This window comes from Geospiza fortis, unplaced genomic scaffold, assembly GCF_000277835.1.
Source record: "Geospiza fortis unplaced genomic scaffold, GeoFor_1.0 scaffold112, whole genome shotgun sequence".
Lineage (NCBI taxonomy): Eukaryota > Metazoa > Chordata > Aves > Passeriformes > Thraupidae > Geospiza > Geospiza fortis.
In genome coordinates this window covers 458,214-482,817 of record NW_005054298.1, presented here as the reverse complement: position 1 = coordinate 482,817, position 24,604 = coordinate 458,214, and the positions used below count along the sequence as shown (strand labels likewise).

Here is a 24,604-nt window from a genome sequence, read left to right as displayed (position 1 = left end):
GTTTGGCTTTCCCCAGCCTTAATTTTCTGCTGAGGTTATTTTGTGAAGTTTGAATGTTTGTCTTTTTCCCAGTCTGGTGGAAGGTGTGGATTGTGTCTGAACAAAGTTCTCTTCATCTGTTTGTAGTTCATTTGCTGCAGTTTTAAGATTCCCATCAGTTAGGAGCCCTAAAAGATGGAGAACACACCTAGGAACAAGGATCCTGCTGGCCTCTAAAGCCCAGCAGAGCCTCCACTCTGTTATCCTGTAGGAGAACAGTGGGAGAAGAGGTTGGCTGTCCTTATATGCACTTTGTACAGACACTGAAATGAGCTCTCCCGTTTTCCCCTTGCAGGAACATCATTTGCAACGGGCCATCTCAGCACAGCAAGTTTTCAGAGAAAAGAAGGAGAGCATGGTTATCCCAGTCCCTGAAGCAGAGAGCAATGTCAACTACTACAATCGTCTGTACAAAGGAGAGTTCAAGCAACCAAAGCAGTTCATCCACATCCAACGTGAGTTCCAAGCACTGGGAGTGTTGTGGGGTCTGTCCAACCCCTCCTTGTTTCACCTGAGGAACCTTTGTCTTGAGGTCAGAGTTGCCACAGTGGGAGGACTCAGAAATCCATTTATAGGTGTAAATTCCAGTATCTTCTCAAGGTTTGGAAGATTTGAGTTGCTGGTGGAGGTGGGGGTTTTGCTGCTGGCTCTGTGCTGATGCTCTGTCCATGTGCAGCAGCTGCTGCTGAGCCTCATCCTGGCTCTTGGGCTTGCAGTAATCTTGAGCCAGCCTCACTTCTGTGATTTTGTCCCTCCTGGTCCTGAGAAGGAGTAACTGAGGCTGCCTGGCTGCCTCCTGGGTGCTGGGACTGATGCAGGGAGCAGGACAGAGGTTGTCTTGCTCCCCTGTTCACTCCAGAGTTCTCTGTAAGTGCAGATCCATAGACCAGAAGAGTTTTTGGGATGAAATCAGCCTTTGTCCTGCTGCTCATAACCCAGCTCTGGCAGGGCAGCTGTGCAGCCCCTGGGCTTCAGGCTGTTCTGGGTAACAGTCTGAGTTTGGCTAACACTGAGCAATCCCATTTCAGCAGGGAACTCTGAGTTTATTTTATAGATAAAACTAAATATTCTGCATGAGTTTAGCTTATGTCTTACAAGATCTCATTAATCTCAGCTTGTGGGCTGTGGATTAATTCTCCCATTTCTTTTGGTTGATGTTCTGTTGACAAGTGACACTTTTGCAGTTCAGTTGTTCCTTGGCACACAATTCATGTTTGTCCTTTGCAGGATTTGGGTTATTTGGGCACTTGGATTCCTCCCAGCAGTTACCTTTGTAGCAAAGCCTTTGATTCAATTATTGCATCATTTCTCAGCAGCGTGCTGAAGTGTCCAATTTTTACTGTTTATTTACAAAATAGGAGATTTTGGAAAGAATGAAATCTCTGTGATGCAATAGAGACCATAGAGGTGATGGAGAAAAATCAACTAAAAGGAATTGTTTCTCTCCTTAATAAAAGAAACAAGCTTGGAAGCAAGGCAGGCTAAATGAACTGAAACCAAGCTGCTGGTGGAGGAATGTATTTTATTCTGTTCTTTGTTGGACACTGCCAGAAACACTGTGATTATTGTTAATAAACATGTCTAAAAATGTTAAATATATTATGCCAAAGTTTTCTTTGTCTTATTGAGACTCACAGTCTTTCTGGACAGAATTACAGAAGGTATTTAAGCTGAAGATAAATATCAGATACTGCTCCAAGATAACTTTTCCCACATATTCTGGATGGACTAGGTGTGATACAAGGCAGCTTTATGCTACATAAACTGCTTAGAAATTCTGTTTTAATCTTAAAGCACAAATAGCAGCAATACCCACTTTGGCCAGGGAAGTTATGTAAACTGTTGGAAAATGCCAGGAGGACATGTACTATGATCCATACTTACTGGGGGGTATTTCTGGCAAATGATGTTTATCTGGGATTCTAGTAGCCTAAGATTTTAATATTTTTTACATTTGTTTATTTGGATCAGTGGTTCCAAGCAGAGAAAAGTTAATTTATTTGTAAAGGCTGGAATTTGTGAATAAGCAAAGTTCCAGGTGTTAGTTGACCTCAGTGGCACCAACACAGGTGATGCTGAGCTGAATGTAAAGAAAAAACCTTGAACTGTTAAAATTATTCCAGCATGCTTCATCATTTTCCAATAATATTTGTAGCATCAATAACATGGACATGCATCTAAAGTTATTGATAATTACCAAATTGATTAAGTTGGTAAACTTGGACCTAAATTAGAGCTAAGGGGATGGTAGATGAGTCAGAAACAGTGAAACAATTTTCATTAAGTGGGGAATGAACTCAAATCATCCTTGAAAGGAACTTTTTGGCAGGAGGTTTCTCTTTCATTTTTTGGTTGGGTGGCCCTCAGTGTTTATCAGTTTGCCGCCTTGGCTCAGGCCTGGTGGCTGCTGTTGGCACAGGGGGTGGCAGGGCTGTGGTTTGCTGGGCACTGGAAGTTCTGGTTTCAGTGGGAACTCGTGCCTGTGGCAGCTTCACGAGTGGGCAACCACAGCCTTAATTTAGTTAGCTAAATGAAACGAGTTAATTTCGTGAAGTTAAACCCAGTTCGGTGTAACTTCACTGAGGAACAAATTGCATTTGTGTGAGTTAGTATCAACTGGCTCCTAGGGGAGCTCAGGTAAACAAAAAAGCAAATCCCTCTGGCAGGTACTGCTGGGAATGGGTGGAGTGGCAGAGGGTGGGAACTGGATGTTGTGTTTGCAGCAGCAGTGAGCAAACTCCTGAGCATTCCTGGAGAAGCTCCCCAGGTGAGATCACTGGGATGCTGTGTTTGCAGCAGCAGGTCCTGAGCATTCCTGGAGAAACTTCCCAGGTGGGATCTTTGGGATGTTATGTTTGTAGCAGCAGTGAGCAAACTCCTGAGCATTCCTGGAGAAACTGCCCAGGTGGGATCTTTGGGATGCTGTGTTTGCAGCAGCAAATCCTGAGCATTCCTGGAGAAACTCCCCAGGTGGGATCACTGGGATGCTGTGTTTGCACTCCTGAGCATTCCTGCAGAAACTCCCCAGGTAGGATCACTGGGATGCTGTGTTTGCAACAGCAGGTCCTGAGCATTCCTGGAGAAACTCCCCAGGTGGGATCACTGGGATGTTGTGTTTGCAACAGCAGGTCCTGAGCATTCCTGGAGAAACTCCCCAGGTGGGATCACTGGAGCCTGTCTGACAGTGCCCTGTAGAAGTGCAGGTGCTCTGGAGGCAAAAGTCTGGATTCATGCTGAGTCAGGAGAATGTCCCAGGATTTAGCAGGAGGTGTCCAGGTGGGCTGGAGCTCAGGGCTGGTTCTCCAGCAGCTCCCCCAGCTGCCATGGCCCGGGCAGGAACAGGGAGTGATGATGGATGGTTCCATCCATGGCACATAAACACCTGGGTCTTGTGATGGCTTTGGAAGCCAGGGAGCTGCCACGCTGCAGGCCAGCTCCAGGGTGAAAAATGGCTTTTTCTGGAGCAATTGCAGTTCACTCAGTGCTTGGGGAAAGAAGAAAACTGGTGATTAAGGATGTTGCTGAAAGTGTGTTTTGAGGAGTGGTAAATGAACATGGGGGAGGAGGACACTTCCATGGGAGTCCCAGTGCTGGAACAAGCCAGCTTTGTGCTGATGAACTCCAAGGGGGAAGTGGTAACCCTGCAATTCCTGAGGCCCTCACACCTCCCCAGGCTGCTGAGAGCTTGTGGCCCTCCTGTGTGCACAGAAACACGTGGTGCTTCCATCCCTGCAGTGTCATTAACCTGCACCCCATGTAAACCCCCCTGTTTGAAAGGAGCTGCACTGAGAAATACAGGGCACAAGCAACAGAGCATTGCTGGTGGCAGAAAGGCGTGCGAAGTGGGATGTGTGACAAGGGCTGCTGCTGTTCTCACAGGAATGATGGGGGCTGCTTTGACAAAATGAGTCTGGATTTGATGATGGCAAGTACCTGTTGGATGCCTTTTATCTTGTCTTGAGTATTCATCAAAAACAGTGAGCAGAGAGAGGGAGGGACCCCCTGCTTCCAGCTGAGGTGCACCATGGGGTCCTTGAGGTGCTGGCAGTGACCTGCCTTCCCTCCTGGAGACCCATCACTGATGTCCACAGTGTGCTCCTGAGGGTGATTGGTGCTTTCAGGTACTTTTTGATTCAATTGTGGGCTGCTTCTTTTCTTTTTGCTTGTCTTGGTGTCTCCTGGTTGCCTCTCGCTTGATCCTGCTTTTATTCTGGATGGTTCAGGACCTTTTAGTGACTCTTCCCATTGTGGAAATGAAGGGAAGTTTCCTGGCACTGCTCACAAGTTACAGGTGAACAACATCACATCTTCTGTCACAGATCCTCCTGCTCACTGATATTCTGGCTTGGAAAAACTGGCTGGAAACATTTTGTCCACAGGGGATTATTGAATTATCTACTGACAGGAAATAGGCTGACATCTTTTCTGATGTGAGACCAACATCTGCCTGAGGGCAAGCGAGCTTTTTGTGGACTTGAATGGTTTCCAGTCCACATGTGAGCAGCGATCTGCTGGAGAGGCAGATGTGATGTTGAAAGCTGCAGTTGAAGTCTCATACCCAGTTAATTGTTGGAGAGCTCTTGGTCACATGCCCAGTGACAGTGTCTTAAATAAACTTGCCATGCAACTTGTATTGCTGAATTAATATTGCCAGCAGTTCTTGACACATGGTTACAGCCTGTTATTATTTTCTCCTCAAATAAATTGTTACAGTGTGTGGTAGGTCAGAGAGCTCTTCTGACCAAGTGCTGTTGGCACAGTTGGTACAGTTGGGCAGTGTCTCCTCTCAGAGGTACCAGCTTGAGCTGAAGATGCTGAGGAGCTGCTTTTTAGCCCTTCCCAGCTGCATCTGGCTGAGTTTCTGTGCCTGAATAAATCAATAAATAAACACTGGTAGGGGTTTAGCTCATTTATTGCCCTGGATCGCAGAGAGAGTGGTCTTGGGCAAGGCTCAGATGTGGAAGGACACTGCTGACCACCTGCCTGTGGGAGGGAAAACACTGGGATTTGTTTTAAAGACTTTTTTGGGGGCTTTTCTTTTGCTCCTGGTTTTTGTTTTAAGGTGCTCTCAAAGCACACAGGGCAGCTCAGTAGCAGAGGTTTTTAAATTAGCACTTGGTGTAGCCACAAGTTAAGAGCATGGAGATAAGATAGTGCTGTTTGTCTGTTGAGAATAGAATATATTTCATCAGGCCTATTAACTGCTGTTACTGCAGTGCTGATTGAATTACTGGGAGTGTTGTTCCTGGTGTGTCACCCCTTCAAGGTTTTATTAGGTGTACAATTAATGTTTCTGTTAACAGTTCTTACTGTCATGTGCAATTTACTCATATTTGTTGTAAAGTTTTATTTCTACTGTGTTACCTGAATGGGAACTTCCTTCTGCTTTTAGTAGCACCAGGAACTTTGTCAAGTATGGAAGCTAATTAGCACAATTAGTAATAAAGACATGAGCTTTGCTGAGAAGTTGAGAACTGACTATTTGGAGAGCCTGAAGGAATTGTCAGGCTCTGCACCCACAGCTGAGGTGTTTTTGGAGAAGTAGTAACAATTCCCATAGGATTGGTCTAGGATTTCTACAGTTACATAAAACCAGAAAAAGTTTAGTCTGTTAAATATTTTAACATTTTAGGTTTGTTGTACTGTTTAAACATGGGCAACAGAAATTATATTGGGACTTCAGTGTAAATGCTTTTTCTCCAAGTCTGGAATTTGATTGAAAATGGTCTTAGTTCTTATTATCCTGCCATGATATTCTGGAGGAGCTGTATTATATCAGTACTATCAAGCATTTTTGCTCTTGCTTTGCAAAGATACATCAAAGTTTCTGTGCCTATCACCCCTTCAAGTCACTTCAAATGAAACTTCTTGGATTCCTTTCATATTGGAAGTTGGAGACAAGCAGCTTCTCCCTGCTGTGTGTTACATGGGGAAACTTTTCAGCATAAAAAAAGTGTTCTGGCACAGAAGTGCTGATCTGGAATTTGCTCAGTCATTTTTTGGTTTCTGATCACAGCTGTGTGTCCAGAGTGTGTTACTCACCCAGCGTTTCAATTTCTTGTGTTGCAGCCTTTAATCTGGACAATGAACAGCCAGATTATGATATGGACTCTGAGGATGAGACCCTTCTGAACAGGCTGAACAGGAAGATGGAAATCAAGCCACTGCAGTTTGAAATAATGGTTGACAGACTTGAAAAAGCCAGTTCTAGTCAGGTATGGTGGGAAGAAATCACTGGGAGGTTTTGCTTTCCTGGAGGGTGGTTCTGGCTGAGTGCTTGATTTTATTTCCTGCTAACAGAAGTGTGTTTGTGTGAGTCTGCAGTTTCCCAGGAATCACATTGCTGTCTCCTGTGTCAATATTGGTACCTTCACATAAAACAGGTGTGGGGAAGGAGTTTTTGGGGTTGCAGGGACTGATTTTAAACTTTAATTCCTGACCATAGTGTGTTAGAAACACACAGCTTGTTATAGCACAGTTGGTATGGAATAAGCTTGTGATGATCAGGAGGTGTAGAAATGGCTATAAACATATGAAAATCCAAATATTGTTACACTTGTTTCTGCTGGGCAGTGACACTGGTTGGTTTTTGAGGGTTAGAAGCACAGACAGTGAATTAACTTGTACCAGTGTTAAATCAGATCCTGAGGTGTTCCAGGAGGGCAGTGTCTGGAGAAGGGTCTTCCAGCCCAAAATATTTACTCCAAAACTAAACCTGAGGGATCAGTTTGTGCAAGTCAGGTTTGAGCAGGTGCAGTTATTTCCCAGTGAGATGAGGCTTTGTGGGAGGGAAAAAGCCCAAAATATTTACTCCAAAACTAAACCTGAGGGATCAGTTTGTGCAAGTCAGGTTTGAGCAGGTGCAGTTATTTCCCAGTGAGATGAGGCTTTGTGGGAGGGGAAAATCCATTGTGGGACCCATGGCTCTGCCTCAGTTCCTTAGCCTGATTTAGTTCAGTGCTGTCTGTTAAAAGGCCAAAATATTGAATTTTTCTCTGTATTACAGGAACTTCAGAAAGGCAGAAATTTCTTACTATGCTAAGAAAATAGGAATGAAGGGAAAAACAAGGAATACATTGGATGATACTTGTTGAACATGTACTTGGGTTTATTGGGGTTTGTTAAAGACACTCCTGCTCTGGCTCTCAGTTCAGGCCATTCTGGTGATCACTTTTCATGATCAATATTCACCCCTCTGATGCTGGTTTTACTTGTCTTTGCTGGAGTAATGAAATGAAATTTAAGATTTGAAGATGCTTTTCAAAAATCAAATGTTATAAGAACACAGGTTTTTCTCTGTAGACACAAGGTACCCTTGCAGGTTATTGGAGCCTGGGCAGGGCAGTGGCTGGTGGGGTTTGAGTGCTGCTCCCAATTCCCAATTGCCGTGCCTGATCCCTGGAATATTAAATTTAGGATGTTGCTGGGAATGCCTTCCAGGCTTTCCTCCTGGGCATTTATACAAGGACTCTGCATCTGCAGGCAAACACAGGCTCAGCTTCACTTCCCCAGCTGTGCATTCAAGGCAGAGGTGATTTGTTTTTTATAGGAAATATGTTAGTGAAAAAAGGGAGCAAAAAGACAAAACTGAAATGATTTCTAAGCAATACTTTTTCCTTTTTAAAAAAAGAACAGTTCAGTGCTTTTTAAATTCTACCACAGATTGCAAAGGTTTTATTCTGCTTGGGCTGGAACTAACACTTGCAGAGTAGCCATGGTTACACTTAGGATTTCCTTATTTTTCCAAAATGTGTTGTTTCCTTTTTTTGCTTCTCTTAACGTAGGGACAAGATTAAAGTTTGACACGTTGCAAAAGTGCAAATTAAGTTGTTCAGTTGATATTTTTCAAATTATGGGGCAGATGAAGTGCTGCCTGACTTTTTTCTGAAGTAATACTATTTTCTTTTTGTTTAATGAATGGGTTGAAGATTATATGAGCCTGTTAATCTAATGTACCATTTATTTAGAGTCTGATTTCCATATAAAAAGCTGAACACAGGTTTTCTCTTTAAATGATCTGTGTAGAACTACCACCTACTAAAATAACAAACAAGTGAACATCCTTGTGTCCCCAGGCTGGGATAAACAGGGATGGGCATTGTCCTGTTCTATCACAAAGTAAACATTTGGGGGGAAATAATTAAGAAGTAAATTGGCTTCTAGGGGAATCAACATTCAACTCCAAAGAATTACACATTAGTAAAGGTTAACCAATAAGAAACTTCTTTTGTTTGTGATTCCCAAATCATGACCTACAGACTGCAGTAATTTCTGTCTATCCTGTGCTTGTAGTTGTTTCAAAGTGTTTTCATGAAAGATTGATGGGATTCTAGACCATTGGATGAAAGAGATGCTGCTGGTTCAGAAAAATTTGGAACACTAACTTGGTGACTTCAATTTCCATGAAAGTTTTTTCATCCCTTTACTCTGGTGCTGGAAAATAACAGAGTTTATCCAGAAAGTGCACAACTGGTGTGAGTGTGGTGGCTTTCCCTGCAGCCCAGTCTGAGCTGGACTTGTCCCTGTTCCCCTGCAGCTTGTGACCCTTCAGGAGGCCAAACTGCTGCTCAACGAGGACGATTACCTGATCAAGGCTGTCTATGACTACTGGGTGAGGAAGCGCAAGAACTGCCGGGGGCCCTCCCTCATCCCCCAGATCAAGCAGGAGAAGAGGGATGGCTCCACCAACAACGACCCCTACGTGGCCTTCAGGAGGAGAACTGAGAAGATGCAGACCAGAAAGGTGACTTGGCAGACCCTGCTGTTGGAATTGTACATTTCTCCATTGGTAGGGATAATTTGGATCCCTGTCCAGCGTCTTGCAGGGGACAATTTACTGTCCATCCATTTTTTTGAGCTGAAACTCAGAGCAATGCCTGGCACACAACCAACCTGCTGGGTTGGGAGCTTTCCTTTCTGTGGGCAAAGGGGAAACAATTCCCAGTTTTTGTACTTGAACCAGGAAATCTGTAATCACCCAGCATTCTCCTTTGTACACCTGCACAGCCTTACTGTGTGTAAGGAATCAAGGTGGGGAAAGTGTTGTAGGTTTGAATTCCTTGTTCTGACAAACTTCTACTGGCTTGACCAGAAATCTGAGCAAAACATGCAAAGTTCTTCTTAGCTTACTCTTCAAACTGGGTTTGTTTGCTTTTTGGGGCTTTGTTTGCCAAACAGGATCTGCTTTAGGAAAAGCTGCTTTGGAGTGTCCTCATGAGCCTCGTTTGCAGCAGCATTATATAACTTTATTTTTGCAGTTTGTGCCTCATGGCTTTTGCTTTTGACTAAAAATTTGTTTCATCTCTCAACAGAACCGAAAGAACGATGAAGCATCTTATGAGAAGATGTTGAAATTAAGGAGGGAGTTTAGCAGAGCCATAACAATTTTGGAGATGATTAAGAGGAGAGAGAAAACAAAACGGGAGCTGTTGCATTTAACGTTGGAAGTTGTGGAGAAAAGGTAAAATCCCAGATCATAAAAACCAATGTTTAAAATTTTCATTAAATGGCTTTGAAATCATCTTTCATTATTTATTGTAAACTTCAGAAACTAAAAGAGAAGGGGTTTGTGAACACAGTTGGAAGATTTGTCTTTCAGACATTTCCCAGTGGAAATGCAGCCCTACAGTTTCAATCCTGCTTTTTCAGGTACCATTTGGGTGATTATGGAGGTGAAATCCTCAATGAAGTGAAACTGAACAGACCTGACAAAGAGATGGGCACAACTCCATCATCTCTCCACAATGGCAACCACCACAAAGTTCAAGAATGTAAAGTTAAGGTAAGATTTTTTCCCTGCCATGAGTCTCTTGTTCCTGGGATCATCATTCCTTTGGGATCATCATCCCATTGGATATGCTTTGAATTCAGACCTGTCCCTAAAGAAATAACCTGAAATATTAGGAGTTAAAATGCTTGGGGGTGAGGCTGAGAGTTAGAAGACCTCTGGAAATTTGTATTTAGCACCTGCGACACCTAGTGGTCCCAGAATTCCATACAGAGCCCGGAATTCCTCCAGGAATTTTGGCATTCCTCGTGTTCCTCCTCTGCTTCCCAAGCCCAGCTCCATTTCTGCAGTTAGTTTCAGTCAGGCATTGATGGATGTTAATTCAGGGTAAATTTCAACACTTTTTAAAAATTGCACTGGTGCTTCTCCTTCAAATGGAGAATTTTGCAAGTGAAATAATCTTTTCAAATGGGAGCTTTGAAGTTTAATAACATTTGTGTTCAAGTGGACAGTTCAGCATCGATGGAATAATTGCTCACTGCAGAGGGTTTATGTGAGAGAAATCTTAAGTAGCCAACCCAAATACCACCACATCTGTTCAAAAGTGTCAGCTCTGTGAGAAACAGGAAACAAATTAAATTGTTTCTTTTGAACATGTCTGAGCAGTTCAGAAAATTGAAAGTGCCAGGGAAAAACGAGATCTCAGAAAATAATTGGAAGAGGAATTTCAATGACAATACCCTGAGTGTAGTGCGGAGTGAGGAGCCTCTCAGGCAGTGACATGGCTTGAGAGCTCTCTGATTATTAATAAATACCTGTAAAAACAATCAGAGGAAAGCTTCTGAGGTTTAATGTGTTCAGTACATTTTGCATTACACGTCTCAAATACCTGCAGAGCCTTTGGAAGACAAACAGCCTGTCTGGAAGTAATGAAATTTGCTGATGCTTTAGTTTTTAGAATTTTCTGTTTGTTTTCCCCGAGCAGCACCCTCACCACTCCTCTCTGAAGGAGGACGTGTCCGATGTGGTCCGTCAGAAGAAGAAGTACCTGAAGAAGCCCAAGCTGGAGTGTGTGGTGACCCCTCAGCCCCTGGCTGAGCCCTTGCCCGTGCTCAGCAAGAGTGACATCAAACAGTACGACTTCCACAGCTCTGATGAGGATGAGTTCCCACAGGTAACCCCCAAAATCTCAGCGTACACAAGGCAGACATTCCTGTTCGCTGGCATTTGGCCAGTCTGGCTTGTCCCAACTCCGCCTAGATTTAAAAGCCCTTGTGTAAACTGAGTTTTCTTTTCAAGCTGTCATAAACATGGCAGTTCATACACAAACTTTTATAATAAATACAATTATACAAATGTGGCAGCTGGGAGAATGATATTGTTTTCTCATTACATAAACACAAGGTTTTATAACAAATACAATTATCCAAATGTGACATTTGGAAGAATGATGTTGTTTTCTGGTCCAGGTACCCTCACCAGTGTCAGAAGCAGAAGAAGAAAATGATCCTGATGGACCTTGTGCTTTCAGGAGAAGAGCAGGATGCCAGTATTATGCTGTAAGAACATGCAGTATTATGCTGTGCTGTTGGGTTTAGGGGTGGTTTCTTTAAATTTAGGTTGGCATAGTGGCAGTGTTGGAGTTCTGTTCCCACTCTCACCACCAAAGCTTTGATGCTGTGCTGAGTCCAAAGACAATTGCAGGAGCATCCCCTTTTCTGCTTGGCTCTGAAGGCTCCGAGCTGAACTTCCCGCTTGCTTAGAATTCACCCTCCTTTCTTTTTTCCCTTAGCCTGTGAGTTGATTCCTTTGCCAAAAGGTGTTGAGATGACTGAAAACTTTTATTTTCATTTTCTCCAATGTAACCATTGCTGTTAGATGCAGAGTATTTAACAGCCTAAATATTAGAGTTTATTTTTTAACTACTGAAGCTGTTATTGGTTAACTCAACATAAACCACGTGTTCTGTCCTGAAGCCTGTGCATGATACCCAGCAGTGCCCTCATCAAAGCACCCCTGGAGTATAAAATTGCCTTTTCTTTCTTCACAGCCTCGTTTGGACCAAACGAATTCTTCGTCCGAAAGCCCAGAATTGGCAGAATTGGACAAACTGAGGTTCAGGCATTGCCTTACAACCCTCACAATCCCAAGGAGATGTATAGGGTTTGCAAGGAGGAGGATTGGCAGGGGTGGAAGGTACAGTTGGGTTCTAATTCTTCATTCTCCTTCAAAGGATAAAAGTATTAAAGAGAGCTGATGAACCTAATGATTCTCCTCCTCCTCCTCTTTGCTCAGGGTGATCATGGACCGAATATCCACAGAACACGATCCTGTCTTGAGGCAGATTGACCCGGAAATGCTGAGCAGTTTTTCAAGCTCTTCCCAGACTTTAGACTTTTCTTCTAATTTTTCACGGACCAATGCTTCCAATAAACCTTGTGAAAACAGACTGTCCCTTCCTGAAATCCTAAGCAATATCAGATCATGTCGACTGCAGTGTTTCCAGCCCAGGCTACTCAATCTCCAGGACAGTGATAGTGAAGAATGTACCTCAAGGAAAGCAGGGCAGACTGTGAATAATAAAAGAGTCTCTGCAGCATCTGTAGCTTTATTGAACACCAGCAAGAATGGCATATCAGGTAGGCAAGGATTTGGCTGCTTCTGGCATTTAAAATACTGAATTTTGGTTTTCTTTGGGGCTGGACTGGTGAGATCTTCAGCACTGCTGTGGACCTAACCTCAGCTGCAGCCTGACATCCAGAAACTTCCCACAAACACTTCTTCCTCCTGCTTTGCTTCCATTAGAATTTGAAGTGCTGGATTCAAACCTTATTCAAAGCAGGGATTCTGCTCATATGAAGAATTGTTTAGGTCTAATTAAATTTTAATGGCACTAATTGGCCTAACCTTGTTTAAGGGTAGAAGGATGCTCGTTATGAATGCAAAACAAAGCTGGTGGTTTCTTGGGGAGGGTGGGTGTGGCTCATTTTTGTTGGCAGTTTTCATTTTTGACTCAGACAAATGTAGGAAGTTCCTAAGTGCCCTGAGCAGGCATGAAAATGGTAAAAATGTTGATAGTGGAAGCATCCAGTGATGAAAAAAAGTGCTTTAAGCTTAAATTGAGCAGTGTTTGCATCACTTGCTTCATGAGCTAGAGTTATAATGGCTCAAGTTTTAACACTGTCACTTCTTTATAATTAGAAAAGAGTCATAAGCATTTCATACTTCAAAAATCTGGAAATTTGGAGATCCAGCAAATGAGATCTCCTACAACAAGCAGCTGAGTATATCCCCCCTTCATCCTGCTTTGTAAACCAGGACAATTAAATAATAGAATAGACTGCCTCTGAATTCCATAATTTCTGTGATTGTGGAATGTCCCATCTCTCTCAAAGCTGCAGGAATGGATATTTATTCTCCAATAATGTATCTCTAGAATTCCTGGGTACTATTAAATTGCTCTGACAGAGGCACAGAATATTTATTCCAGCCCAGTACTTCCCCAGCTTCTCAGTATGGTCACTGTAACCTTCAGATTGTTCTCTGCCATGGAAAGATTGGCACAGGAGCATTTTCCTGCTGCATGAAAAACCAGATATCATGTATTACATATTTCATATCGTTATTTTTGAAAGACCTTGAAGGCCTGAGGGATCACAGCTGGGGCAGAAAGGGGCACTTCAGTGTGATGGGATCATTGATAAACACCAAGAGCTGGTAAAGAAATAGCTGAAAAATGAATAAAACCAAATCTGATGGATCCAAGCCACTTTTTGGAGGAATAGTAATAAACTCGTGGTATAATTTTAGAAATCATCTGAGGAATACATTTAAATTAAATGGAAATCCCTCAGTAGTTGAAGTACATTATGCATGGAATTTATGGCTGGGGAGGACCTTTTTTGTCACAGATTTAAATTACAAACCAGATCCTGCAATCCTGGAACAGGATCAGACACAATAGACGACAGAATTCTTCCCCAAATAACTGAACCAGCAAGAGGCACTGCTGATGGATTTCCTCACTAGTAAATAGGGAATAAATTTTAAAAGGGCTGGTCAGAGTCTGGTTGTGCATTAAATGAGCTCAGGCATTTTTGCTGCATTTATTGAAGTCATTCTCTTTGGGAAGTGATTGTTGAAATCAGTTAATTTTACAGATGATTTGATATTCCCTCCAGAGGAAACGGTGGCAATACTTAAAATTATTATTTTTATTTTTTTATTATTTTATTTCAGAGAGAATTGGGGAGTTCCTTTGATTTTTGGTACACAAGAATATTTAAAATTACCTCTGGGTTATATTTTTTTCCCCTGTACTAGTAAAGCAGCTCTGGCATTTCCTCAAATGCATTGTACAGACAGAATTTTTTTTATTTGAAAAGCCTGGGACTAGACTTTTCTTCAAAATACCTAATGAGTGCATGAACCAAGAACCAGTTTTTAGAGCTGAATTATTCTCTTGCTCATGTTGTAAGCACTGCAAATGGGAAAAGGGTGTCCCTAGGGAGAGGTCAGTTGCACATGATGCTATTCCCAGCTGAAGGGTTTTGTTTGTGGAACAAAATTTTACTCTTAGAGGTATTTTTTCCCCAGCCTTCAATGCCACGTAGGAGTAATTGAAGCAATGCCACTTTTGGGGCAGCCTGCAGAGGATGGTCTTTGGTTAAAGCCTTCAGGTCCTGAGAGAAGTGACACAATCCAAACCTTCCAAGGAGAGAGGAGCCTGGAACTGAAAGCTGAAGTGACTTTTTCCCCTTTTGTGGTGCAGTTTTTCAGCCCAGTCAGGCTCTGATGAAATTAAAAACCCCCTGAAGCTGCAGAGCTCTTAACCCTGCTCACAGCTCTGCCTTGGGGCATGGTCAAAGTTTGCTCTTTTTTTGGCCAGGACCCTCCAGGTGTTTGATTTGGCAGAAGCAAATGATATTTAATGTGCTAATGAGCCTCTGCTGGTTTATAACAAGGTGAACAGCTTGGCCACTGGATAAATACCTGAAATTCAGGCACATGCAGGCAGAGCAAGGGAATATTGAATTCTGGATTACCTTCCCTGTGTCCTGTAATAGAGTATTCCATGATTCTGTGGTCTGTGACAAAACTGGGAAGGAAAGGAGATTGAAAATGTGAAATCTCACCTTGTTCTTAAACAGCTTTCTGTAAAACAAAACACATTTTCTGGGACTTGTTACCTCAGAACTTAAAAATAGAAATATATGTAATATTCCATAATGCTGTTCTTGGCCGTGGTGCCTTCAGCAGTGCCATGTGTTTTGTGAGGGAATGTAGCAGGTTGAGCTGATGTAACTTGGAATTAAATTCTAGGTAACAATCTGTGAGAGGAACAAAGTAAAGCTAAAAATGCAAAATAAACCAAAGTTGGAAATTATAATATTGCTAGAGTTTAAGAGGACTAATTTTTTAATAATTGGACTTTTAAGTGCTCTCCTAATATGGTTGAAACCTGCTTTAATAATGTAGCAGTAAAGAAGAAGTTTCAGTTCTAATTTCTAAGCAGTCCTGATTCTGGTATTTTTCCCAGTGGAATTTCAGGAGAACCCTGAGTACTAAAAGTGGTGAATGGAAGAGTCAAACCCTGCAAGATGGATAAAACTCTTTGTTTTAATGTTAGCTCAGTGTCCCTGGATAGGAGGATATTCCTGAGAATCCAGGTGTTTGAGGTGCAGCACAGCTTCAGTCCTGCAGAAACAGAGTTGAGGATGAGGTGTTGAAATGTATTCATGGGGATCTTTGGGAAGTGAATTCTCTCCTCACTTGCTCCCCAGAGAACTCAGTTCTTGGGTTAACTGCAGCTCAGGTTTTAGCATCAAACCCCCCCAGTATTTTCAGTGTACCAAATGTGCACATTCTCCAGGGGGAGAATATTAAAACCAGCTTTTCTAACTTCATTCCCTTCATGTGTTGGGCCTGGGAGATTACTGGGGTGGCATTAACCTGGTTCTCAAAAATAAACTTATTGTGGCACCCTTGCACTCTTAGAGCATTTAAAACAATAATTGGCAGATAAAACCACCCCATGCCAGTTGTGTGCTTCCCTCAGGGTCCTTTCTGCTGTTGGCAAAGGGACAGCAAGGGGCTGTGGAAAGGGGAATTGTCCAGGAATCCTCTCCCAGTGTTCACTGGGAGAGAAGGCACCCAGCTCAGGCCAGGGTGCTTTGTCCTCAGCTCTGATTTTTAGGCTGTGCTTCTTTCCTGAAAGCCAGGCAAATCATTTCTCTTGAGCTTTTGCCTAAAGCTACTGGGGATAAAACCACCAAAGATAGAAACTGCTTAAAAGCAACAAAAGCTCTGAATTCTTTTGTTACAAATGAGTTCCATGAAAGAACACAACGAACAAACAGAGCCTGACCTCTCCTTTACATAATCTGTGAAGATTTTGGGTGCATCTGACGTGATTTCTGCCATCCTCACCCACCTTAGCTGCACTCTTGCATTTTCTACGTGTGTTTTGTGTAACTGTGGCTCCTTTCTTTCCCAAAGTCACAGGGGGCATCACAGAGGAGCAGTTCCAGACACACCAACAGCAGTTAGTGCAGATGCAGAGGCAGCAGCTGGCCCAGCTGCAGCAGAAGCAGCAATCTCAGCATTCCTCCCAACAGACACATCTGAAAGCACAGGTACTGCTCCCACCCTGCATGCTCCTTTTGTTCACAGGGCTTCTCTCACCGACCAATGGGACACCCCAGCAAGTGTGGGATGTTTCAGAGGGAATTTAAAACACTTTGCTCAGGGGTTTTTTAACAAGTTGGCTGCATTTTACAAGTTGAGGAAGAGACTTTGTAGCCGAATGTGTAAAAATACCAATGTGTGCTCTCAACTCCTCCTGTTTTCACTGGTTTTGTCCTCCTGTCTGTAAGTGCTCTGAAGAGACTTCATTAAAATTGCCTTCTGAGGTAATGTGTTCTGTTATGAACAGATACTCAGTGAGCACTAAAAATTGGTACCTCTGAGAGGAAAAGGACACCTTGCATATTTGCATATTCTGGCTTCTAGAAGAATCCCATGTTTCCTCTGGAATCCCTTGCAAGGGAAAAATGCAAAATACAAAAATGTATTTTTATATTTACATATGGATATACACGTTACATATTTTTCCATTGCACTTAATTTTCTGTTAGCTTCTTCCCAATAAAGTAGAAAAGCTGTTGTTGTTGTCTATTACTAGGAAAATGTATATTCCTTTGAGCATTTTATATCTAATTGCTTGTGCTGGTTGTCCCTTCCCCTCAGGGTTTTCTACTTCAATTAATCAGGGTTTCTGTCTTGGCAGATACTGATGACATTTTTTGTAAGTGTAAAGAAACAATGCCAAAATATTTAAACAAAACAAATGAATTTTGGATCTTTAAAACATTTCAAGTTTCTCTGCAAAGTCATTTTCTTAGTTAATATAAATTGAAATTGCAGAATTAATATTCTTTCCAGTAAGAATGGTGAGCCTTTCCAGTAGGAACTGGGCTAACAGAGGGGGATTCCAGAATGTGCTGGGCACTTATTCTGTGGCACAAGTCACAGAATGGAGGTACCACAAATCCTGAACTTCCCTGAGGTTTGCAGCTGCCTGGAGACAGAACAGAGAAGGTTTAAGACATGGTTGTTTTCTTAGAAGAAACATCTCCAAACATGGGGAATCCTCTGTGGTTTGGGTTGGAAGGGACCTTAAAGCCCGTCCAGTTCTCCCAGGGACTCCTCTCATTATCCCAGGCTGCTCCAAACCCCATCCAGCCTGGCCTTGGGCACTGCCAGGGATCCAGGGGCAGCCCCAGCTGCTCTGGCAATCCCAGCCCAGCCAGGAATTCCCAATTCCCAATGTCCCATCCATCCCTGCCCTCTGGCAGTGGGAGCCATTCCCTGGCTCCTGTCCCTCCATCCCTTGTCCCCAGTCCCTCTGCAGCTCTCCTGGAGCCCTTCAGGCCCTGCCAGGGGCTCTGAGCTCTCCCCAGAACCTTTCCCTCTCCAGGGGAACAACACAGAACAAAAGTGATTTGTTGTGCTGAGGTCTGGCCTGGCTGCACTGGGCAGCACTTGTGTAGCCCTCCTTTGGACACTGATTTCCAGCTTCTCATCACTCTGGTGACACAGAAATATTCCACGTTGTGGTGCGTGAGGGCACACGTGGAAGCTGTATTTATTTATTTGCTTTGCTTGTGCACTGTAGCAATCCTAAGGCATATTTCCTTTTGTACTTGGATGGTTGAGAACCACCTTCTCCTCTTCCTGCAGGGCTCCAGCACCTCTGACTGCATGTCCAAAACCCTGGATTCAGCCAGTGCCCACTTTGCTGCCTCTGCAGTGGTCAGTGCCCCGGGCCCCGGGCGCAGCGAGGGAGCCAAGGAGCAGAACACCAGCCACAACAATATCAACGGTGTTGTCCAGCCTTCAGGTGAGGAGGCCTTGAAAATCCCAGCCTGGAATGAGCTGAGAATGTCAGCTGCTCTTAACCATCAACTGATCTTATTGCTGATTTCTAAAATATTATTAAATAACAACAAAGAAAATCAAATCTCTTCGTTGTGATCGTTTTAAGTATTGTTCTCTGAAGTACTTTGGAGCAGTGGTTTGAATCATGGAATGTCCTGAGTTGGAGGAGTCCCACAAGGATGACCAAAGTCCAACTCCTTGCCCTGTACAGGACAGCCCTGAGGATCCCACCCTGTGCCTGAGAGCCTTGTCCAACAGATGTTGTTAAAATGGATATAAAACCACCAAGTGCTCTTTACCTTGGAAGAGCATTGTTTGCTTTTCCTTTGGTAGTCTTTATCTTCTAATAACCTGTTCAGATCAAAAGTCTAGATGACAGTATTTTAAAACCAGTGAGAGTGTGTAATGAAAGAATAAATCAACTGCTTAAAACATTTAAGTACTTTGAGAAGGAAATGAAGTTGATTCATTATTTGGTTGTTACCTCACTTGTATATTCAGCCAAAAATGTGCTAACCAACCTTTACTGGCAATTCTTCTGACATCACTGTTTGCCTCAGGTTTCACTGCATTTAGGATTTGTCCCAAAAAGTGCAGCCATGGGCACTCAGTGCCCCCTGCCACCCTCCTGTGGTGCTGCTTGTGCTGGTGCCATCTCCACAGTGCCAAGAGGCAAATGGGATTTGGGCTGCCAAGACAAAGAAGAGGCTTTTAAAGTAATTTGTTGTTTTAGCAGCTAATGATGTGATTAGTTTTATAGACCTTCTGCTAGGCTGGGTTAATGATAATATGAAATGAATAGAGGGAGAAAAAACTCGACTGAATAAAATCAATAAACTGGAGCAGTTCCAGGATAGAGAGAGAGAGAGATCTGTGTGTAATTCTCTGAGTTCATATCCAAGAGGGCAGTGCTCTGAGGGTGGAAGATCAGACACAGGGTGGTGCCTTGGAGTGGCTACCTGGAACAGAGGCTAGACAAGATTAAGAGAATAAAAGTAGGTATTTATTAAAGTCCTTCAGTAGATGCACCTTGGGCAGCCAGAAGCCTCTGAGAGGCCACACACAAAATGGACAATGGGCATGAGTGTTTCAGATAATTATGAGTTTGGTCCATTTGCGTATCAGGGGTTAATCCTCCAATTACATTTTCAGGTAATGAAGTCACATACCCCCAGTTTGGTCCCCCCCCTCACTTTTGTTTACACTTTTTGGGCCTGAGACAGTGAGGTGTCTGAGTTTCAGGCCTAGAGGGATTGTCTGAATAAAACAGGAGAACAGCAGCTGACAGGCTGTGGAGTTTTAGAGTTATACCCTAGAGCAGTACAGGATCTGGAAAATATAAAAGCTAATTCCTAAGGCATCAATGGCAAGCTGCCACTTCTGCCTTTTACCGTTTTGTGAATCTGTAAAATATGGACATCAATGACTTACACTCTCAAAGCATTGCCCTTGAGGTTAATCTTTGCCTTCTCATCTAAGAAATGTCACCTTTTTAACACCCACCATTTATTCTGCCTAACAGGAACCTCCAGAACTTTATACTCCACCAACATGGCTTTATCCTCCAGCCCAGGGATCTCAACTGTACAGCTCGTAAGGACAGTTGGCCACAGCACCACAAACCACTTAATCCCAGCCTTGTGCACGAGCAGCCCTCAGCCTCTCCCCATGAACAATTCCTGCCTGCCCAGCGCCGTGCACCTCAACAACGTCAGCGTTGTGTCTCCAGTCAATGTTCATATCAATACACGGACTTCAGCGCCCTCGCCAACAGCCTTAAAACTTGCCACAGTTGCTGCCAGCATGGACAGAGTGCCAAAGGTAACTCCCAGCAGTGCCATCAGCAGTATAGCAAGGTGAGTGTGGGGACAGGGCTGCAGCAGCTCCCGTTTTTGTGGGAGCTTGAATCATGGAATTGTTTGGGATTATTAATTTTGTGCTCGAATCATGGAATTGTTTGGGTTGGGATCACCAGAGTCAGAGTCAAACCTGGGACTCATCCTCACCTCGTCAAGCAGAGCACTGAGTGCCACCTCAGCAGTGCCTCCCTCACCTCCCTGGGCAGTTCCAGTGCTTGACAGCCCTTTCCATGGAGAAATCCTTCCTGATGTCCCACCTGACCCTCCCCTGGTGCACCTTCAGCCTGTGTCCTCTCCATGCTCATGCTCTGCGCTAGAGGGAATCTGTTCCACCTCTGAGAGGCTTCTCAGCACCTTGAGCATGGCCATGGCAAACCACAAGAGCTGATTTTGCAAATTAACCCCTCAAATAACCTGCCCTGCCTTTAGGCACCTGTACTTTTGGTCAACTTCTACTGTGTTTGAATTTTAATCATTCTATTTGTCCCTTTTCATGCAACATTGTCAAGTAGATTCTGTCATATTTTCCTCTTGTTCCCTCTAAATCATTGTGTAATATTGTAAGGTACAGGCTGGCACATGTACTTTTATATTTACATATGGATATATGTGTTACATATTTACGTAAAACACACACCAGGAAAGTGACAACCCATATCTTACATATAAAATCATAATTCATAATTGTTTAGGTTGGCAAAGACCTTTAAGATCATCAAGTCCAACCATTAAGGTGTTTATTCTCATTGAACAGCAGCACTGTTATTTCAGGATACTTAGATGATGTTTCATAGGAGTGGCAGGAGCTGTGCAATTGGCAAATTTTTCTGAAAATGGCAATATTTGGATTTTTTGAAGTCTCTCCTGGATTATATGGGGTTTCAAAAAACAAAGTCATGTTTGTCAATTGGAAGAGTAAAAACTGGGTATTAGTAAACGAGTGAAGCAGAATGAGGCAGAATGCACCACTTGGTGCATTAACAGAATAACTGATGCTGAGTTATCATATCTTGACTTTGTTCCTTCAGAAGAGCTTTTAGGGATCTAATCCATAATTCAGGCTGGCAGTGGACAGTTAAATGCAATAATCTCACAGAAGGGCCTGCACTGTTGAATAAGAGCAGTTGTCGAGTGCCCGTATTTACTTCCAAATAAAGCTTGCAGTGTGTGTGTTAAGGTGCAGCTAACAGCTGTGTGAAAATATGAAAGCAATGAGTAGAAGTGTGTGAGATGTGCTCTGACTGTGGGATGCTCCTTCCTTGCAGAGAGAACCATGAGCCAGAGCGCCTGGGCTTGAACGGCATCGCAGAGACCACAGTGGCCATGGAAGTGACATAACCTCCAAGCTGTCCCCAGCTGGGTCACGGTGTGCTCCTTCTTTTCCAGCTGAATGCAAACACAGCACTCTGTGGATCACAGAGAACTCACCCAGACCTGAATGGACTCCCATTATATCGTGTATTAAGTCGATATATAATGTAAATTTTGTAAAATTGGGAAAATCACTACCTTGTAAAATAGTTTATTTGTATCATCAATATTATTTCTGTTACTTGAATAGTAGATATTCATCATCATGCTTTTGCACTTGAATTTGCAACTGAATGGATTAAAAAATAATTCTTTAATGGGATCATGAGCATGACATGGGATCCTGCATCACTTGTTTAAACTATTTATTTTGCCATGTTTACATTTTGTATCTTGTACAAATAAATGCAACTTTGTGTCTAAAAAAAAAAGTTAAAGATTCATAGCTAGGAAACAAAATTCTTGTAATTTTTTTCTAAAGGAAATGTAAAGTTTTCACTTGGTTCATTTTGTTTCACAATTTGACTAGATGGACTTTTTGGTAAATACTTTAGTGGCATTTCACTGTCAAATATGAAGTTCAAGGCAAAATAGTATTTTCTATTACTGTGCAGGGGAAAGGGATGGATCGATACATGCAAATTTAATGTAGTAACTCACTTTTCCATATATTTTGAATGTATATTTCTATTTATAATACCAGTTTATAAAAAATAATTACACAGGAGAGGAAAAAAAAAAACTGACTAGGAAAATTATGCATCTGCCACATGTCCAAATGTGCAGATCTGAGACAATTTTCACCTTGATGCCATTTTATCCGAAGACTGCGTATTTTAACCGGCTTTCAAACTGTACCACACCACATTAAAGGATATTTTACCAGGTATGTATTGCATTCTATATCATTGCAATAATTCATTATTGGATGTCTAGCTATCGAGCCATCCCAGGTGGTGGGGGGGGGAGGGAGGGTTGTGGCAAGATTGTCTTTTCAATTTTGGAGAGTTTTCCTGTGGCTACAAGGCAAGTAACGGGTTGGAAAAAGTCTGACTGTAAGCGTTGGACACCTTGGTAGTGTAGTGTTTTAGTGACTTTTTTTATACGGTTCTTGTACATTAGATACGTGTAGTGGTGTTTCCGAATGTTTGTTTATGCACTAGTTCAGACAACTTTCCCTGTTACTTGTTCTTGATAAGTGAAAACTGCAGGGAAATAAAAATACATATCAAAACCTGGCCATGGTGCATATGTGGTTATTTCACAGTGTGCAGGCAGGGGCAGCAGCGCTTCTGGAGGCTGCTCAGGGACTCTGATCCTCTGATCCCAGCATATGCACTGATTTCCAGAAGCCTGCAGGTGATGGGATAATTCTGTGCTAGGGGAGGGGTGGGATGGTGTGGTGCTGTTCACAGGGCTTCCAGGACGAGGGAAGAGATGAGGATCTGACTCCATGTTTAGAAGGCTGATTTGTTGTATTAAAACTATACTAAAAGAAGAGAAGAAAGGATTTCATCAGAAGGCTAGCTAAGGAAAGGAAAAAATGGAGTGGTAATAAAATCTTGTGATTGACCAGAGAGTCTGAGCCAGCTGGGCTGTGATTGGCCATTAATTAGAAACAACCCCATGAGACCAATCACAGATCCACCTGTTGCATTCCACAGCAGCAGATAATCAATGGTTACATTTTGTTCCTGAGGTCTCTCAGCTTCTCAGGAGGAAAAATCCTGAGGAAAGGATTTTTCATAAAATGTGTTTGTGACAGGATGGGACCTGAGACCTGGGGAAATGGGATCTTCTTGCCCTGCCAAAGAAATGGGCTCAGTTTCTGCTGGTTTGTTCTCCATATTTGTGTGTTTCTGTGTTACAAATCCCAGGATCACTGAGGTTGGAAGGAGCCTGGAGATGTTGTTTAGTCCAGACTCACCCTCCCAGGCAAATCTTGCCTCTGTCATGCAGTCAGTGTATTTTCCATCTTAGCTTTCTCTATAAAGAACTATTTTTGATCCAAGCTGTGTTCAAACCTGTTTTGTCTTATGTTGTGTGAGTTAAAAGTCCTGGCAGCTAAAAACTTGCAGAGCTTTAAATCCTGGGAGTTCATCACAAACTCAGATGGCTAAAATTACCTGGTTGTTGCTTAACTGATGCTCTATTTTTATTCCATGTGATGTCTGCAGGGAGAGATGAGGCTAGTTATTCCTTTTGGGAATAGAGGAACCCAAGATGATGCCTTGGTCAGGTGAGGGGTGGTGGCAGCTTCGGGGGGCACCTGTGACTTCACTGGGATTGCTGCTCCCTGAAAATTCCACTTTATCTGATCTTTCCAGCCTTTCTGTAGAGCTGGGCTCATTTCAGGGAATGGCTGATAGTCTGAAGTATAAATGATTTTTCTTTTGAAAGAATTGTTGAAAATCTGAGCCTGTAAAAGAAAAAAAAATATTCTCCTTGATATCTAGGAATAACCTTGCTTCACTACCATCCCCAAAACCCTTTGGAGGCTTAATGAAAATGGGAAGTAATTTCCTCTGCAGATTGAAAGCTGTACACTTAGCATGGCCTCTTCTCACTACAAAGATCATTTTCAGTGGATCATTTTCAGGGAAAATTGGCCAGAAGATGTCTCTGAGATTGCTGTGTGTCTCTGATTTCGTGTAGTCTAATCCTCATCTAATTACTTAAAAAACCTTTCGCTGGAGCTTCAAACTTTTAATGGATTCTGGGAAAATGTGAGGTGCAGAGAAGGATTCCATAAACCCCCAAGGCTCTGATGTAAGTGCCAGCTGTGCAATGGCTTTCATTTAAAGGATTAGTGGTGATGAAACCTTCTGTGAACAGAACTGGAATAGTCCTTATGGAATTTCTGTGTGCCCCAAGTGCAGGAGAAGGGGAGGAGTGGTGGATGATGCTGCAGGCCGTGGAAATCTTCATGAAAAAGAAGAAAAAAGAGAAAGGGGAGGGATTAGTGCTATAAAATCCTTTGTCCAGCTGAGAATGGCACTGACTGAGGTGGTTTTGTGCTCTTTGAACGTGTTGAGGATATGATGTTGTTCAGTTTGAATTCCCTTTTTTGTGCATCTCTGCAGCAGGATTGGAATAGGGATTTCTGTTCTGTTGTGTGTTGGGAATATCTTTCAGGTAAGATTGTGGAATCCTGGCTTATCTAAGCAATTTATGCTGGACTTCATGTCAGGTGCAGAGCTTTAAATGTCAGGAACTAGAAAATGCTGGT

At 42.9% G+C, this 24,604-nt stretch overlaps 1 protein-coding gene across 3 annotated transcripts; it reads left to right on the top strand.

Annotated features, from left to right (window-relative positions):
* Positions 1–224: 224 nt before the first annotated feature.
* EPC2 (enhancer of polycomb homolog 2) lies at positions 225–22,613 on the top strand. Of its 3 annotated transcripts, none has more exons than XM_031057866.1 (13): positions 225–494; positions 6,109–6,254; positions 8,576–8,782; positions 9,351–9,499; positions 9,688–9,820; positions 10,725–10,940; positions 11,236–11,325; positions 11,817–11,962; positions 12,062–12,405; positions 16,271–16,401; positions 18,008–18,167; positions 19,728–20,061; positions 21,330–22,613. In XM_031057866.1, exons 1-13 carry the CDS (start codon positions 308–310, stop codon positions 21,400–21,402), a joined length of 2,316 nt encoding a protein of 771 aa, XP_030913726.1. In that variant the 5' UTR covers positions 225–307; the 3' UTR covers positions 21,403–22,613. The 3 variants fall into 3 exon arrangements, with proteins under 3 accessions (XP_030913726.1, XP_030913723.1, XP_005415777.2); XM_031057863.1 differs by having other exon boundaries at positions 226–494; positions 16,265–16,401; XM_005415720.3 differs by having other exon boundaries at positions 227–494; positions 10,752–10,940; positions 16,265–16,401.
* The last annotated feature ends 1,991 nt before the right edge of the window (positions 22,614–24,604 follow it).